The sequence below is a fragment of the Notolepis coatsorum genome, assembly GCF_963971535.1.
Source record: "Notolepis coatsorum genome assembly, chromosome: 14".
In the NCBI taxonomy this organism is placed as follows: Eukaryota; Metazoa; Chordata; class Actinopteri; order Aulopiformes; family Paralepididae; genus Notolepis; species Notolepis coatsorum.
Window position 1 is genome coordinate 84,369,918 of NC_140178.1, and position 19,647 is coordinate 84,389,564.

The 19,647-nt window shown below is 43.3% G+C and overlaps 1 protein-coding gene across 1 annotated transcript in view; it reads left to right on the forward strand.

Moving 5' to 3' along the window:
- LOC311241214 (eukaryotic peptide chain release factor GTP-binding subunit ERF3A-like) overlaps window positions 1-19,647 on the forward strand; it is a 64,605-nt gene that overhangs the window by 5,354 nt on the left and 39,604 nt on the right. The window contains exons 3-5 of the mRNA XM_084329969.1: window positions 9,559-9,813; window positions 18,250-18,283; window positions 18,536-18,613. Of these exons, the coding sequence (XP_084186095.1) occupies window positions 9,559-9,813; window positions 18,250-18,283; window positions 18,536-18,613 (367 nt within the window). The remainder of the gene's footprint in view (window positions 1-9,558; window positions 9,814-18,249; window positions 18,284-18,535; window positions 18,614-19,647) is intronic.

The window sequence follows — 19,647 nt, forward strand, 5'->3', positions numbered from 1 at the left end:
TGAAGCAGAAGCACATTTCTCAGGGTGAATGTAATAACAAAAGCCTCCGCTCTCGCGCCCCGGACTATTATAAGCAACAGATGGGCTTGTCTCGCTCTGCCAGTTTCTGACAAAAATGCGTCAAAATTGATTACTAATGTGAAAGATCGGATCGGAAACGATCGGATCGATAGATATTTAAAATCACATGCTCGGGATCGGATCGGAAGCAAAAAAAGGCGATCGGGACATCCCTAGTACTTGATGTTTGTTTGTTGTGTTGCATACTTGAAATAAACTTCAATCAAATCAAACCCCCCCTCTTAAAAACAAAAACCTGTGTTTAACCTAGCCATCTATAAAACATCATGCTAAAACTGTGAAACAAATGTCCTACTCCCCTAAAGAAAGAAATACATAGCAAACATGACTCAGTTATCCAATAGTGCTGCTGCTTTTTATTTTGTTAAAATCTTTTAGTTAATAAGACTAAAAGACTACAATATATATGACTACAAGGGCCAGAAGCCCACTTCATGACGGCTTCCTGTCCTCGCAATCCATTTCCGGTTTTCCGGTTAACGTTACATTTTCAACAACAGATTGCTGCTAATTAAACACTTCATGGAAACGGAGTAACGTTAACGTTATGTCGAGTTCATACTGTTAGATTGTGATCAAACTGGCCAGTATCACGTCTTCGTCTGTTTGGCCCTCCATCCAATTCCTCTGCGTTGTGTACTTTTAATGGTCCTGACGTCTCCGATACTGGTAGATAAGATCCTTATCTTCCCCCCGTTAGTGTAATCCATAAACCATAATACTTCTCCACTTCCGTAAGAATTCGACACTTCGACACTGTGAGATACCTTATGAGGAGAAGCGTTGTTTTATTGCTATAAACAGAACCTCATGTTATCAGATGTTATCAAATTGTATCGTCCTTGAAGAGTCTATTCTAATGATCTCTCGGTGTGTTCAGATTGTCCTTTTGTTATTCAGTCCAATAGTGGTCAGGCCTAGTCGTTAGCCTAAGACCATCCTCGTGGTAGCCGAAGCTACTGGTGATGTGCCATTCTCCCCCCCCCCCCCCCTCTCTCTCAATGAGAGGAGAGAGTCTCTTCTGGTTTCTTCCCTCTTAGTCTCAGTCAGATTTTGGTCTGCCCTACCCGGAAACACCGTTCGACTTATAGGTCTTCGTCGTAGCAACGACGGCCCCCCGCCCCTCTCCTGGTTGTCATGCGACGTGCTGTCATGACGACTGCTAACCTTTCACACCATTAAACGTTTCATCCACTGTTGCATTAAAGAGGTCACCCCTCTCCTCCTGCTCTGGGCCTACACTCTCTTATCTCTGTTCTTACAAGGAATGTAAACATTCGGCTGGCTGCTAAACCTTCTGCAGTGATGGCTACTGCCTCTTCTTCTATCACCGTTTTCTAAAGCGAACCATGCACATTTCATTACCACCGTTTTTAGCTGTGGTCATCTCTCCCCAATCTATACATCACATACATTGAAAAAGCACCGTTTTCTCTCAATCCCCCCTTGATTCTTATCACCCCTTCAGAATCATAAATCATTATTTGGTTTTTCAATTAATTATGCCAAAAATAGCCTGTGGTTGAAGCAAACCAACCTCGTCTCTCGTGCACAAGAAACGAAGACGGCCCACGGTCAACCCAGTGATCCTGCTGCCTGATGTCTGTTTGCGCCCCCCTTCGTGCACAAAGGGAACCGAAACCGACCACCAAAACCAACAACATCCAACGACTCATAACCATTGGAGCCCCCCTGTCTGCTCCCAATAATTATATCCTGTTGTTCTACTGTTCTCAGTTATATCTACCTTCTATATATATATATATATCCTTCTATACATATATCTTATATATGAATCCTCCATTTATATCTCATACTCCTAATCAATGAACACAGGACTTCTCGCTGTTGTCTCGTCTCTCGATCTCCTGATTGACTCTGAAAGGAAGTCCCCGTTTGTTCATGATTCACCGCCCGTGCTCTGTTGTTTCAAAACGCTCTCTAAACAGCATCTCCGCCGTGAAGGCCCCTCCGATGTCTGCCTCGTTCTCCCCTGGGCAACACCGCCTGCGACCGCTGGACTCCGCCTCGTCGGTCATCTCCGCCCTGTCGGTCATCTCCGCCCTGTCGGTCATCTTGGTTGAGGCTCATCTCCACCGCCGCCGTCTCCTCCCTCTCGTCGTGGATCATCTGTGTACCAGGCTGCGGTGCCTGGCCCCTGCGGCTTCCTCCTCCTCCAGTCTGTCTCCTGGCCATCTCCATCGCTGTCGGTGTCATTCCCCCCTTGAAAGCAGAAACACAACACCGGCAGTCTTTCTGTACACTCGACCCTGTGTTTTCTATTACTCTACCGTGGCTTTGGGCCTGCAGCTCGTTCTCTATATATTTTTTCCCTCTGCAAGCCCCTGCCATGGCCACGCCCTTTCAGACTGTTGGACGGTGTGAGTGTCCTACAGCCCATGGCGCTATTTGTTCTCTATTAGTCCCCCACCTTCTCAACACCCATATCTAATCCTACAGGGCTGTTCCCTGTTTTGTTGTCTTCCGGCGTGACACCAGCAGCTAAACGATACCCACTCGGCGCTCTACGTTTGTCCCACGGGTGACCCCCAGCGCGCGCCAGTTCTTTCTGGTGACGTGTCCCCTCAAGACTCTGCCTATTTATTAGGTGTGAGAAGGCCCCACTGGAGATCGAACTCCCTCTTATTTCATAATTAAACTTATTTAATTAACCTGTATATCGATCTTATTATTATGATAATAACATACAACCGAGCTCTAACATACAACAGAGCAGGTTGGTTCCCTGCTCCTAACTCACATACGTACTCGTACTATCATCTAACATACAACAGAGCTGTCCGTCGCCCTATACCCTACGGGGCTGTCTACCGTCGCCCTGGAGCTGTCACCGTTGCTCTATACCCTACGGGGCTGTCTACCGTTGCCCTGGAGCTGTCACCGTCGCTCTATACCCTACGGGGCTGTCTACCATCGCCCTGGAGCTGTCACCGTCGCTCTATACCCTACGGGGCTGTCTACCATCGCCCTGGAGCTGTCACCGTCGCTCTATACCCTACGGGGCTGTCTACCGTCGCCCTGGAGCTGTCCCGTCGCTCTATATACCCTACGGGGCTGTCTACCGTCGCCCTGGAGCTGTCCCGTCGCTCTATACCACACTTTGAGTTCCTTTACAAAGTTCTACATACACCACCGTGTATACACACAAGCAGTTGGTAATCTTGAAAAAATTAAACTCCTTAATTAACTTAAACTCTAAATATTCCCCTATGGGTAATGGAAACTCCCCAGCACTACCCCCCCCCTTCCGCAATTAAACTCCTTAATTGAATTAAACTCTAAATATTCCCCTATGGGTAATGGAAACTCCCCAGCACTACCCCCCCCCCCTCCGCCACTAGGTGGCGACCTACTCCTCCATTTGCCTGTATTAGTTGACGTGTCACTTCCTGGTTCTTTATCTGTTATCTCCTCGTGGTGCTCACGGCCATTTTGACTCGCTCATAATGGCTACTCTCTCAAACAAACAAACGCTGCCCTTCCTTCCACGGCCTAAAAACACAGCTGTTTTTCCTCTCTTTCCTATCCATTATCAGGGGACGCTTTCTCAGACTAATACTCTTGCCTGATCGGACATAATACACACTGGTACAATCTCCTTTCGACTTTCCTTCTGTTATGAAAACAGTCCCGCCATAACAATTTTTCGATCTGATTCAAGCGCCCCCCCCCCCCCCTTTCCTCATCTCGCATTTACCCTCCTTAAACCAAAACTGTGCAGCCTGCCTCGTTTGCTTTTCATTCTCTGTAGATAACACCCTCGATTTCCACCATGGCTCTCTGCTCATATTATCACAGCTGGCATTCTCTGTGTCGAACTAGAAATGTTTACGTTTACGGATTCACTATCTGTTCGTTTTTATTTGGCTTAAAATCAAAACAACCGTGTGCACAGTGAACTCACATTTTTGATCGGAGCGCTGTTTCCCCTACAGCGCTGGTTCGCCTCCTGACCGCTCGACTCGCCGCTCTCTCCCGGGGCTGGCCGGCCTTGCTTCGATCATGATTCTCCCACACATTGATGACTGTTGTCCACTGTCGCCCCATTATTGAAAAAGTCTTTATCCGTTGTTCTTATCTCTTGCAAATCCGGCTGTCATCAACAACCAACTGTTCCCGTTGTTTTAATCTCTTGCAAATCCGGGTCACGGCACCAACTGTTAGATTGTGATCAAACTGGCCAGTATCACGTCTTCGTCTGTTTGGCCCTCCATCCAATTCCTCTGCGTTGTGTACTTTTAATGGTCCTGACGTCTCCGATACTGGTAGATAAGATCCTTATCTTCCCCCCGTTAGTGTAATCCATAAACCATAATACTTCTCCACTTCCGTAAGAATTCGACACTTCGACACTGTGAGATACCTTATGAGGAGAAGCGTTGGTTTATTGCTATAAACAGAACCTCATGTTATCAGATGTTATCAAATTGTATCGTCCTTGAAGAGTCTATTCTAATGATCTCTCGGTGTGTTCAGATTGTCCTTTTGTTATTCAGTCCAATAGTGGTCAGGCCTAGTCGTTAGCCTAAGACCATCCTCGTGGTAGCCGAAGCTACTGGTGATGTGCCATTCTCCCCCCCCCCCCCCCTCTCTCTCAATGAGAGGAGAGAGTCTCTTCTGGTTTCTTCCCTCTTAGTCTCAGTCAGATTTTGGTTTGCCCTACCCGGAAACACCGTTCGACTTATAGGTCTTCGTCGTAGCAACGACGGCCCCCCGCCCCTCTCCTGGTTGTCATGCGACGTGCTGTCATGACGACTGCTAACCTTTCACACCATTAAACGTTTCATCCACTGTTGCATTAAAGAGGTCACCCCTCTCCTCCTGCTCTGGGCCTACACTCTCTTATCTCTGTTCTTACAAGGAATGTAAACATTCGGCTGGCTGCTAAACCTTCTGCAGTGATGGCTACTGCCTCTTCTTCTATCACCGTTTTCTAAAGCGAACCATGCACATTTCATTACCACCGTTTTTAGCTGTGGTCATCTCTCCCCAATCTATACATCACATACATTGAAAAAGCACCGTTTTCTCTCAATACGTGTAGTGTAGTATGAACTCCACATAACGTTAACATTACTCCGTGTCCACTGTTGCTGCCACTGTTGCGTCGCAGATGGATGGTACACTCTGTTAGCTCCGTAGCTAATCCGCTCATAAACTAACTTACAGATAGTTAACGCCGGAGCTTACTCCTGGGTTTCAGGGGGCATCCCTAGCACCGAGCCACCGCCTCTCTGTCTCTGGCTAGGTGTGTGCGCTTGCGTGCGTGTATGTGCGTGTAGATGACGTAATTTTGGCAAGTGTGTGTGTGACTGACTTTTTTTTTCTGCGAGAGGGAGAGGCGAGAGAGAGAGGAAAGCATTTAGCACTGCGCTTGTAAGTCTCATCTCAGCCGCGGCGGCCTCTAACGCGAGGGCAAAACATCACGATATCCGCGATACGTTTAAAAAGTGTATTGTTAATGAACTCTACCCGATATTTATATCATATCGCCCAGCCCTAGAGAATAGTATCCATCTGCAGGCCGCCAGACGATACTGGGAGAGGGATAGTGCTACATGGCATGGTGGAATTAATACCATAAACATATTTCTTGATGTTTACTTTTTTTAAGTAAGTAAAGAGGCCTACAAATACAAACATACACATAAAGATATACAGTAGTTTCATTAAAAAATATATATTAAAAAAAATTACAAATACTTATATTTTGCCACAAATATCGGTATCGGCCGATTGTGTTAGTTGAACAATCGGTATCGGTGGCCAATTTTCATATCTGTGCATCCCTACTACAGAGTACCGATTCATGCTAGATCAGTTGGTGCCAAATTTCAGTACCTTGAGAGCAGGTAGATTAGGACCCACCCAAGTAGAAAAAAAGTTAAAAGTAAAACCCATCTAAATTCCAATGACAGTAATTGTCATTTCGTAATGCACACAGACCAGCGCAGACCTTAAACTTTAGAAGCTATAATATCTAGATATTTAGCACTGTTTCTGTGTGCAGTGAAAACTTTGCTGTTTGTGTGAGCCACTCCACCAACAGCCACACCAGCAACAGGTCCAATGCGTCTTAACATGCTTTGCATTCTCATCATCCCTGTGTGCCCAAGTCACAGTAAAACTAAACTAACATTAGCTGCTAAAGTTAATTAAACTGTTCCAAAAACAGTTAAACTAACCCCAGAAGCAGTGCATAGCGGATGACTACGTTTTGTTTTTGCGGAGATAATGCTGAGCCCGAGACCCTTTCCTTCGCTCTTTCTCTCTCTCCCACTCTGCTGTCTTTCTGTACATTCAACTAAAAGATTAGGGGCCAACTTTCAGAATTTTCATACAAGAAATAGCTTATTTTGTCTGTTTTGTGATTCACTCACATTTGCTATTAAAATAGATGTGTGCGAGTAAAGATGATATCCTACAAGCTGACAGTTCAAATTACCCGCGACTTCATTGGGCTGCATAGTTTGCTTTCACTATAAATAACAACATTAAGGCTTTGATGGATTTAGCTGTATCAATATGTAAGTGCAGAGGTTGTTTTGTGTAATGCTAAATACTTAGCAGAGGTTTTCCGCTAGTAACGGACTGTTATCCAGTTATCCAACGTTTGCATTATGCCATGCGGCGCCCAATTCTCACACAGTTGCTGTTTACTTCATCTCTAGACAAAACAATTTTTGCTATTTACATACATTACATTTACATCAGCTAATTATCCGCGGTTCACAGCTGTTTTCTTTTATGTGCACTCCATAAACTGTCCGGGTGGGTGCTGCACTTCCACATTTCTGAGTTCCACCTTTTTTTGTTAAGTCAACATTACGTTCGATTTTTTTTCTTTTTTAAATTTGTGAATTGATTCAGAATCGTCCGCATCGCCATGCATCTAAGAATCAGAATTTACCCCACCCCTAGTTGCTCCTGCTCAAACATGGAGGAATGGAAGGGGGTGGGTGTCTTGAGTGGGGTGGGTGTCTTGAGTCTTTCTCTCTCTCTCCCCTCTCTCTGTACATGTCAGGATTTTAAGTAGCCAAACGTATACACTTCACTTCATTAGGAGACAATTAGCTTAAATCATTAAGTCTGACATAAGCCATTCTTCCCCTCTCGTGTGTGCAGTCATGTCAGTGTTGTATGTGTGTATAATTGTATATCATCTTTTTTAATATAATCGTATCTCCTGTGCTGACGAGCATTAACATAGCGTGGAGTGGAGAGAACTCATAATACACATATGGAGATATATTAAAAAGCAGCTATAATTTTTGGCTGGTAAAAACATCTGTCTGACTGGTAGTTGTTTAAATCTGGCTCCTTGACTCGTTAGACAAAAAGTAACTGTTGTTCCCTGAATGCGTGTTGTGTGTGTAATATGTATATTACAGAGAAGTTTGATAGTATTTACAGAAGATGGCCAGATAATATAATGTTATTTAAACATTTTAAAACATAATGCATAATTAATGTAATGTAAAAAAAATAAAACACTAATGGGGAGGATTGTGTTGCAACAATAAATAACAAAATGTTCAAAATAAATAACTGTTCATGTTGACATTGAGAAGTTTGGATTTTTTTTTTTTTTTTTTTTAATACAACTGAAATACAATTTGTGTAATGTAAAAGTAAAGTACAGAAAAAAGGTACCATTGAATACCGGTGTCGATTCAAGTGTGAACCATATCTGACCCTGGCAGGCGCTGCCGTAACATTCCCTCTCTCCAACCCATATTCACACCAGAGATTTTACCAGCTGGCTCATTGTTGGGAGTGGCGACCCCTGGTCTACTGTCAGCACATTTTGTCACCACTGCAGCCATTTTTAACCCCACTCATCTCTTTATTAGACTCGGCTCCACTTCCTATTGTGATTATGTTGTTGAAATGATCAGTGGGAACCGCTAACCCACTTGTTGTAGAAAGTGATCCAGAACGAACCACTGATTGACTGACTGAACAGAGTCGTGGTATTTTGACAGTGAACATTTTGTCCTAACTAGGGATGTCCCAATCAAGTTTCTTTTTGCCCCGTTCCGAGATGATACAGCTGCACAGTGGACACTTCAAGTAGATCTAAATTGAGCAAAACAAATCCAACGTAGGTAAGATATGCTTGGTAATTGAATGGTTATGCTTAAAGAAAGAAATTGCCTACAACAGAGCTTTTCCTTAACACATTGACTGCCAGCCATTGTACTCATCAAAGTACCCAGTCTGCCACCATTGAAAGCCTATGGAGATGTTTACCTTCTTTGCAGGGCTATAACTTTTTAAATTGTATTGCTATATTGACATTACTATGGCCCATTCAACATCGATTATCTATCGTTCAGGATGTGGGAACGTTATACTTTTTCATTCATACAAAAATACCTTCTAGAATATAAGTGTTTTTATTGTTTTCTGCAGTAATTCCTAGAACGTGAGTTATAGGCCTAAACGCATATATAGATTATCGATTGCCGTTTCCCCCCTATACACGCTATATTAAAAAATTTAACTATATGATCGGTATACGTTATGCTTCATCATGCATGGAGGAAAGGGGGGGAGGGTCTATAATTCCTTGATCGTCAGTTAATGCTTTATGTAGTATGGGTGGATATATTGATCAGATGGTTTGCAAACAAAGACATGGACAATTGGGTATTGAGCCGTCGTTGCTGTCACCTATAAGGTCCAGCTGGAGCGTCGCGGGTGTATATATGAATTATGAATGCCATGGCGAAAAAATGAAATAATTCAATCAATCAATAACGCTGTACAGCGAGGTCTGGCGGGCAATAACGCTCTAAACTTTAAAGCGTTTCCGGCGGAGGATGTGTTAATGGTTTTAATACAAAAAAAACTATTTGATTGGACTCAACATAGCCAATCACGATCAATTAAAATGCGCCACAATCTGCTCCGATCCCATTGGGGCATCCCCAGACCTAACTTGTTTGGCTCATTAGTGTAAATCAGAAATGGTGTGCGCTTGTCAAATTTTGTGCTAGAAAGCTATTGTCATTAGTTTATCTGCTTCAGAGAACAACAGCCCAGAGGCTGATGAACTTGTAAAGAGCTGTATGATTTTGTACTGAGGCCAAAGCAGGTCATTAGCGCTGCACCCAGAATAGCAGTAGTATGTATTATGGCACGTGTTGGACTGACTAAAATACAAGCTACTTGGGGGCGTGTTGGTAGTTCAGTACACTGGGACACGAGCTGTTTGCTCGCAGCGTTCTAGGTTTTGACTATTTGTTTATCCCCTTTCTCCTGTTTCTCACTTGATCTCTTCATTGTCTACCATCCTATAAAGCGGAGAACAATATGCTTGTTTAAACTACCTGTGATAAAACAATGTCAAAAAAGTACAACGGAAAGGCACATGATATTCTAGGATCTAGTCTTTGTAGAGAACGCTCCTCTCCGGCGCCCCGAGTCTCACGCACAGTCTGTCCCGTGCAGCTCCGCTGGAGAACGGGGACGCTGAGATGACCACAGAGGAGACGTGGGACCAAAAGGGGGCAGAGCCTAATGAGGAGGAGCCAGGAGGCGGGACCGACGGCGACAGGGGACCGGTGGCGGTGTCGACGACGGAGGAGAAGGTGGCCTCGGAGACGATGGAGGAAGAGGAAGAAGTGCCAACTCCCAAGATAGTTCCCGCCCAGCCAGACGCTCCCAAGAAGGAGCATGTCAACGTGGTGTTCATCGGCCACGTAGGTGAGTGGTCACTTATTATTATTTATTACATTTCTGGGCTGTCAAAGTAGTATTTTCCAGTGTGTGGCTGTGCCCTGAGTCTAATTTATTCTGCTAAAAGAGAAAAGAAACCATCCATTATTAACACTTTGAGTGCCAGCAACGCGTTTTGTCGTTAGTTCATGCCGCCAGTTGAGTGCCGGCAACGCTATATAGCGTTTGTTTGTCGTATTTTTTTTAATTGGCGATTTGAATTCATATTTCATCAATCGAGCCTCAGGTTAGTGTTGCAGACTCTCTGAGCTCAATTGGGAAGATACCGCCCCCCATCGTCTCTCCCTGTGTAACTGCACCCCATTACTTTAGACTGATGGGGGCCGCGTGTAGCTTATTCCCAGCGGAAGAGTGCGTCGCGTGCTTCCGCGTTTTCCCTGATTGGCTGCGACGCCCATGTGACCGCGGCAGCGCGAGAGAGCGGCAGTGCGAAAATAGGCTGTCTATTGCCATTCTCTAAGACAAACTCTAACCTTAACCAGCTCCTTAACAGCGCCTAAACTTAACCCTTCTAACCTTAACCAACTCCGAAACAATGCCTAACCTTAACCATAACCAACTCCGAAACAATGCTTAAAGTTAACATGCCTAAACTTAACCGGCGAAAGAATGCACGTTAAAAAAAAAAAAAAAATTAAGGGAATCGAACTTGTCACTAACGGACCGCAGGATCCACAGCACGGCGGCATACCAGTTGAGCTAAGCGTCGAATGAAAAACATCGGGGATTACGGCTACATAATGCCGCAAGCTCTGCCGCTCCGCTCCGCGGCTGCCGTGGGGCGTGTCGCAGCCAATCAGAGAAAACGCGGAAGCACTTGGCAGCACTCTTCCGCTGGGAATAAAGAATAGGCGGGCGGGCCAGTTTGCTCATTTTACTTTTTCCGTCAAGCCAACTGAGGAATCCATTGTGATTGCCAGCCCGGAAAATGTATGGATTATGTATTTACAGTACCCAACGCTGAATCATTAAAGGGGAGATGAAGCATAGCGATAAACACATAGTCATAGCATCAAATTAGTATTTAGATAAACCACAGAAAAAATCACATTATAAAAATAAGGCGTTTCTAAGAAAAAACTATTTGTAATGTCCATTTATGAACATGTGCGGCGCCATTTTGTTGCTGACGTCACGGTGTTGGTTTGGTGTATACACTGTGGGTTAGCTGCATAGTAAACATGGTCTGTCGGGTCAGTAAAATGTTGCCTACCAAACAACGGGACCGCGGTGGTTCTGTTTGTATTGCTCCTGGCTGTTCAAACTAATTTTACCGTGTGAAAGATAGGAAAGTTGGTTCATTTCCACAAACTACCAGTGAAAAGAACAGTGTTGTTGGCATGTTGGCTCAGGCTGGCTGCACTCAGGCGGCGTGATCAGCCTGTTGGACAGGGAATGAAGATCTCCAGCGAACACTTCATTGCCTCGGATTATGTTGTTGGGGGTGGGAGGTTTGTCCAGAAGACCACTATCAGCTGAAGCCTGATGCGGTTCCGGCGTTAGCTCTCGGGAGCGATGGCTAGCACCAGCCGGGGACCGGCGTTAGCTCTCGGGAGCGATGGCTAGCTAGTTAGCACCAGCCGGGGAGCGTGTTGCTTAATAACAGCGCAACAGTGCAAAAATGCTTCCGCATTCGTCACCGCACGCCAGTACGGTAATGCGCCTTTCATTTTCCTTCGCCCAGCGCCCAGGTGCGTGCACCGGCGGCGGCGGCGGCGTGCTCGCTCAGGTGCGTGCACCGGCGTGCTCGCGAGGTGCCCGCGCATGCGCATGAGATCCCGCCTTGGTTCGTGCACAGAACCAGAGCATTTAGACCTTTTACTGTGGTTCAACAGTTTTAGTAGCAGTGCACAGAACCAGAGCATTTAGACCTTTTACTGTGGTTCAACAGTTTTAGTAGCAGTGCACAGAACCAGAGCATTTAGACCTTTTACTGTGGTTCAACAGTTTTAGTAGCAGTGCACAGAACCAGAGCATTTAGACCTTTTACTGTGGTTCAACAGTTTTAGTAGCAGTGCACAGAACCAGAGCATTTAGACCTTTTACTGTGGTTCAACAGTAGTTCATACAAGACTTTCTTTGTAAAATGTGTCATAATGACTGTAGCATTTGTGTGTGTGTAACGTACACTGTAAAAAATAAATGTTTTTTCACAGGAAATTCACTATTTTACAGATTACTTTTGTTTTTCTACTTTAAGTGTAAATGCCATACAAATATAGTAAATTACCTTTTATCAAACTATTAACCATTAAATAAAGGTTGTAATTCCTTCATAGTTAAATACAGTACAGGTTGCATACTTCATTATCTAAAGATGGTAAGTTAGAGTGTTGTGTTCACTCATAGTTAAAGACTGTAGAGGTTGAGTACTTCATTATCTAAACATGGTAAGTTAGTTAGAGTGTTGTGTTCAGTCAGACAGTAGACAAGTAGAGGTTGAGTACTTTATTATCTAAACATGGTTTGATTGATTGATTGAAAAGTTTATTAACAGATTGCAGAATGGGTACAGTACAGCTCAATACATACAATTGTTAAGGGGATGCAGACCAGAGAAAGACTTTCGTCTTGTTTACATCAGGGTCCCCCATTTTCAATTCATCATAACATATATGACATACATGACATACAGATAGACAGTACTGCTACATCTATACATTTATGACGTATCAGATTTGCAAATACAGTACTGTTTGTGATACAAAAGTGTCCAGAAAAAGGAGTGCATATACATTTGGCGTAGAAACTGTACATTGGTGAGTTAGAGTGTTGTGTTCATTCATAGTTAAAGACAGCCGAGGTTGAGTAGTTTCTTCTGATATTCCATAGTAAAGTACACGTTAACGTTACAATGTGTTGTGTTCACAACACTGTTTAGTTAAAGACAGCCGAGGTTGAGTAGTTTCTTCTGATATTCCATAGTAAAGTACACGTTAACGTTACAATGTGTTGTGTTCACAACAGCGTTTAGTCGCCTCCGACGACGCGTCGCGATAATATACTATATTCGCGAAGTACACGTTACAATCGTCGCGATAATATACTATATTCCATATCCATAGTAAATTACACGTTAACGTTACAATGTTGCGTTGTGTTCACTCATAGTTAAAGACAGTTGTGTTCACTCATAGTTAAAGACAGCCGAGGTTTCAAGTGATTCGTTGCAATGTACGCGGAAATGCCATAGCATTTGTCTAAGCGGGCCTGAAAAGAAAGGCGCTTTTGCACTGTTGCGCTGTTATTAAGCAACACGCAGCCGGGGACCGGTGTTAGCAACCGGGAGCGATGGCACCAGCCGGGGACCGGCGTTAGCTCTCGGGAGCGATGGCTAGCTAGTTAGCACCTAGCCATCGCTCCCGAGAGCTAACGCGGGTCCCCGGCTGGTGGTAACTAGCTAGCCATCGCTCCCGAGAGCTAACGCCGGTCCCCGGCTGGTGCCATCGCTCCCGGTTGCTAACACCGGTCCCCGGCTGGTGGTAACGCTAGCCATCGCTCCCGGTTGCGAACACCGGTCCCCGGCTGGTGCTAACTAGCTAGCCATCGCTCCCGGTTGCTAACGCCGGTCCCCGGCTGGTGGTAACGCTAGCCATCGCTCCCGGTTGCTAACACCGGTCCCCGGCTGGTGCTAACTAGCTAGCCATCGCTCCCGAGAGCTAACGCCGGAACCGCATCAGGCTTCAGCTGATGGTGGTCTTCTGGACAAACCTCCCACCCCCAACAACATAATCAAACCAACACCGTGACGTCAGCAACAAAATGGCGCCGCCCATGGCGAAAACAGGGAAATTATAAGCAGGATTTCACATTTTATTATAGAACCCCGTCTTACACAAGGTACACAACAAACAAACTAGGATCACATTGTTCACTGCTTCATCTCCACTTTAAACGCGAATATTTGGAATGGCGATCAGGAATTGGAATAATCTTTTTGGATAACATCTGATCTGAGGTAAGGAATTTATTTGACCACTCTTAGGATAATCAGAGCTTTTTTCACAGATATATCAACGTGTCCCATATGTGTGTGTCTGTGTGTGCTCGCTGATCAGGAAATGAGAGAATCGATATTTCAGCCCGCTTCTATAGCGTGCATAAGTACACATATACTATCGATAATCTAGCATTTATTTGAAAACTATTCATAAATAGGCCGAAAAATGTCAGTTTTTGTGTATGCCAGAATATCACGGAATCTTTATATTTTCCTTAAACGAGGGCTTTTCAAAATGCTATAAAACGGAAATGAAGCGATTTATAAAAAAAAATCCGTTTCAACAATGTTGACTGCAAACAAGTCATTGATAAGCGACGGGCAGATTAGACACAGCCATAATTTAAGACAGAGATTATGCGTTCACAACCCTATCATTGAAGTGGGTGGTGGCATTCAACCACGTTTTACCATGTTAACCAGTGGCACTGGAAGTGTTAAAGCAATACATCACGCGCACGAGTGGGTTATGAGAATTAGACCATGCCTAGGCGTGGTCGTTAGACCCCCCTAGACATGGTCTAATTCTCATAACCCACGACTGCGCATGGTGTAATGGCTTTTATACAATGGCTGATGTCATCCAACCTTATTGCTATACAATAAACACACATTAATTGAAGATGTATTGACAACCATCCGCAGAAAAAGTAGTTCCCAAAAAACAAAAACAAAGAAGTTGCCTCCATGTGGAAGCAGCTCGGAAGTGCATCCAACTGTTCTCAGTAAGACATCCAACAAACTAACACATCCAACTGTCACATCCAATTATTATTATTTTTTTTAAACCTACTTTCTATAGAACTTCATTCTTAGATGCTTCTATAGAAAGTAGGTAAAAAAAAGTTTTCTTTGCCCTATAGGAGGGAATTTATTTATTATTATTTTTTAAACCTACTTTCTATAGAAGCAGCTGGGAGGTGCGCTGTTTTAAGTGAGCGTGGATTATTGAATTGATTGACTGATTGCTAATTTTATTACTGTCCGCCTTGTTTCCAACTGGTTAAGCTTGGCGACTCTTTCGAAGTCACTCTTTCGAAGTTGGTTAAGCTTAGAGTTTGGAATCAGGGCTGGTGGTCATCGCCCTGCTCTAAAGACAAACTCTAAGCTTAACCAACTTCGAAAGAGAGCGACTTCGAAAGAGTCGCCAAGCTTAACACTTTCTTCGCCAAAAACGTCGTACAACGGGTTTCAAGTTCATGCGAATTCTGCCAGATCACGGCGTACAACGTTATTTTGATCATATTTCATATTTTCGCCATGGTATTCATATTTCCCTCACGGAGCCTTGTCTGATGCTGTGGGACTCGGCACAACTCTGCAACGCTTCAATACTGCCACCTGGTGGATGAGCGGCGAGTTGCCAAACCGGAAATGCCGGTTGGATATCGGTGCGTCTCCTAAATACGTCCGGCCACTCGCTTATCGTTGCGGGACTCAAGACACACGTCCATGTGTAGCGATCGCTGCCATAACTCAATAATCGACATGATTTGGGCTATTATTATTATACAAACCGGAAATGGATCGCCTTGATCCCCATCAAATAACGGGGATCTTTTTGCTCCAGTGTCATTGCCCAACGGTAAGAGGAGGCTGCCGTGACTTTCAGCGTTTGTTTATTATTATCCATGCAAACTGCTCTGATCTATATATCACCCATACTACATAAATCATTTAACGACGATCACGGAATTATAAATGACCCCCCCCCCCTCCGTTCACCCGCGCATGATCAGTCATAACGTTTAGGACCATGTACAGTTGACATTTTTATATAGCGTGGATCGGTATCAAACGGCATTTGATAATCTATATATGCATTTATGCCTATATCTCACGTTCTAGGAATTACTGCAGAAAACGATAAAAACATTTATATTCTAGACTGTATTTTTGTATGAATGTGTGAATGAAAAAGTAAAGCGTTCCTACATCCTGAACGATAGATAATCGATGTTGAATGGGCCATAGTAATGTCAATTTAGCAATACAATTTAAAAAGTTATAGCCCTGCAAAGAAGGTGAACATCTCCATAGACTTACAGTGCTGGCAGAGAATGGTATAAGATGATCAAACTCCGTGGCAGTTAATGTGTTAACCAGTTGGAAACAAGGCGGACAGTAATAAAATTTGCAATCAATCAATTCGCGCAATTTTTATTTTGTTCCACAATGACTCATGACCCACCAATTACATAATCCAACATTGTTTAACACATTGACCGCCGGGCATTGTGCCCATCTCATACCCCTCTCTGCCACCGTTGAAAGCCTATGGAGATGTTTACCTTCTTTGCAGGGCTATAACCTTTTAAATTGTATTGCTATATTGACATTACTATGGCCCATTCAACATCGATTATCTATCGTTAAGGATGTGGGAACGTTATACTTTTTCATTCATACATTGTTGTGTTAATACCTTCTGAATCTAGAATATAAGTGTTTTATTGGCTCAGGCTGGCTGCATTCAGGCGGCGTGATCAGCCTGTTGGACAGGGAATGAAGATCTCCAGCGAACACTTCCGGTTTTTGCGAGTGTAACTCGCCCGACCATCCACCAGGTGGCGGTATTGAGCCGTTGCAGTCACATCTAGGGTCCAGCTAGGGCATCGGGGGTTGGGTGGATGAAAAATGAAATATTGACCTAAAAAAACGCTGTACAGCGATCTTGGCAGACAACGCATGGCGGGCAATAACGCTGAAATGTGATTTTGGCGACCAATGTGTTAAGAAACTAACACATTCGCTGTGACGGAATTGTTTTTCATTTAGTCTTTATGACCCTATCAACATATCCTTTCGTAACGTTTACTGTCTGCCATAATTGTTGATGAATCTTGAAGCCCCACCTCTACTTTCCCTTTGAACCCATTGTAGCAGTCTGGGAGGGAGGGGTTCCAGCGCTCATGGTTTGGTCTCATCAGATGCGTTGGGATACCGGTTTGGATATTTGATCCTTGTACCATGATATATGGGGTATGGCATTTGGTATATGCAGGACCGCTGCAGCTGAATGAAAGCAGGAGAGACCGTTCATTAGGGTTTGTCCTCGTATCCCATTTACACCGACTACTCATGGCCTTGTCTTGTTTTCTGCTCAGAGGGGGGAAGCAGGGAGATGTTTAATTTAGGGGTGCACCGATATATCTGTTGCGTATCGGTATCGGCTGATATGTGCCTTGTTGACTGCAATCGGCTTATCGGTGGATGAGATCAAATTTACTGATGGCAGTGGCCGATAATTATCCGTCAATTTCAGTAAAGTACCATGTGGTTTCAGTCAAACGAACTGCGCAACCCCCCCCCACACAAAATTTCTCATGTCCATTACAGCCAACATGATCACGCACTAACGTTATACTGTATGCGCTACTGCATCAACGTTATAATTAACAAAGGCATTAATGTTACATATATATTACTATTTATAAATCTAGGTGTCATTAGACTAGAATAAGTCAAATTAACTTACTATCTTGGAAAAGTGAGTAGAGGCAATGGCGGACTTTCCGGAAGTAAAAAAGCAAATAAGCACTTCCGATTGGTAAGAACAGCAGAGGTGGGTGCAAGCGGTGTGACATAATTGGCAGAATCGACTGTCAATCAAAATTGTTCCATTGTGATCTACTTGACATGCAAACTCATAAACGAGTCTTGAGCAAGACAAGTTAGTCTGTTAGGTTAGTTATAAGCCAGTGAGTATTGTATGACTCAGACTTCAGCAATAATCATGAGCATTATAAAATAAAACACACATGGCATGGTGGAATACCATAAACATATTTCTTGATGTTTCCTTTTTTTAAAGTAAGTAAAAAGAGGCCTATGTTCATATCAGTGAGCACAATTTGTAACACAAAAAAGAGATACGTGTAGCCTATTTATTTTATTCATTTTATTATTTTTATTAAAAAAATTTGTGCCATGCCTAAAATAATAGTCAAGCATAGGGCTAAACATTTTCTTAAACAATTTCTATACATTTGTCTGATTGATTGATTGAAAACTTTAACAGATTGCAGAATGGGTACAGTACAGCTCAATACAACAGCTGCTAAGACTGGAGGATGAAGACCAGAAAAAAAATACTTTTGGCTTGTTTACATAAGGGTCCTCTATTTTCAATTAATCAAAACAGAGACATACTAATACAGTACTATGTAAGAGAGAGAGAACTTTTTTTCCCAGGGTACAAATATCGGTATCGGCCGATTGTTTGAACTATCTGTATCAGCTGCAAACTTTCATATCTGTGCTTCCTTAGTTTAATTCATCCCGCCCCCTTTTCATTTATTGATGACACCATGTAATCAGGCTCAGCATGAATGATGTTTCCACTCTTATTGTTTTTTCCCCTTATTTGTTAATCAACTCCTACTGTTTTCTTTCCCCTCCAGACGCTGGCAAGTCGACCATCGGTGGACAAATTATGTGAGTAACTCTTGTCTCCCTTCTCTTTAAATCTGCCCCACCCCCCTGGTATTCCAGATGTGTTCACTGTGTCAGGTTGTGTGAATGAATGAATGATCATTGCATTTATATAGCACTTTTCTAGACACACTCTTAAGCCTTCTTCACCACCACTGTAGCACCCAACCTTGAGATCTACCCATGTAGACACGCTGCTTGATACATTTTGCTCATTTCTTTCTTCCTCTCTCTCTCCCTCCCCTCCTCTGGCAGGTATCTAACAGGCATGGTGGAGAAGAGGACCCTGGAGAAGTACGAGAGAGAAGCCAAGGAGAAGAACAGAGAAACATGGTGCGCCTTTTCCCGCCAAAAGAAATTGAGCATGAAATGTCACATTTAACAATTACTGGTAGACATTTTGTTAAGTAGAGTGGTGGTATTTAGGTCCCAAGCAAGTTTATTTCCCCCTGTTCCAATGTTTGTATTTTCCTAGATAATACAGCTGCGCACGGTGCACACTTCAAGTAGATTTAAAGTGAGCAAAACAAATCCAACGTGGGTAATTGAATGGTTCTGCTTAAAGAAAAAAAAGGAACCGAATTTGATCGGACTCACTCAACATAGCCAATCAATTAAAATATGCCACAATCTGCTCCAATTCCGATCCCATTAGGGCATCCCCAGTCCTAACACTTGTTTGGCTCACTATAGTATACCCATATACTCTGTATGCTAGCATGTACAGTGCTGTATATACCGCATATATATATATTAAGGCTGTCAATCGTTTAAAATATTTAATCTGATTAATCGCATGATTGTCTATAGTTAACTTGTGATTAATTGCAAATTAATCGCATATTTTTTATCTGTTCTAAATCTACCTTAAACGGATATTTTTTCAAGTTTTAATACTCTTATCAACCTGAGTCAACAAATGATTGCTTTATGCAGTCATTTAACACAACCTCATGCATTGCAAATTTGCATCAAATTCAAAACAGTGATGCACAAAATAACTTAATTTAACAATAACAATAATTTAACTAACAAAATAATAATTTAAAACTGAATAAAGGCACTGAAAGAGGATTTCACCCGTCTAATGAACACACTAGACCAGTGGTTCTCAAACTTTTTACACCAAGTACCACCTGAGAACGTAGCTGGCTCTCCAAGTACCACCATATGACCGGTGTTAAAATACAGTCTATTCAGCTATGCACAGTTCATGCAGGAGGCAAATGTATTCCTGATACCATTATTTATTGTTAACTTTTGTCAGACACAGCCACAATGTACAAAGAGATAGCACTAGAACTACGCTTCCACACAACTCATCCAATGCAAGGGGCATTGAGAACATAATAACTAACATTCTCACA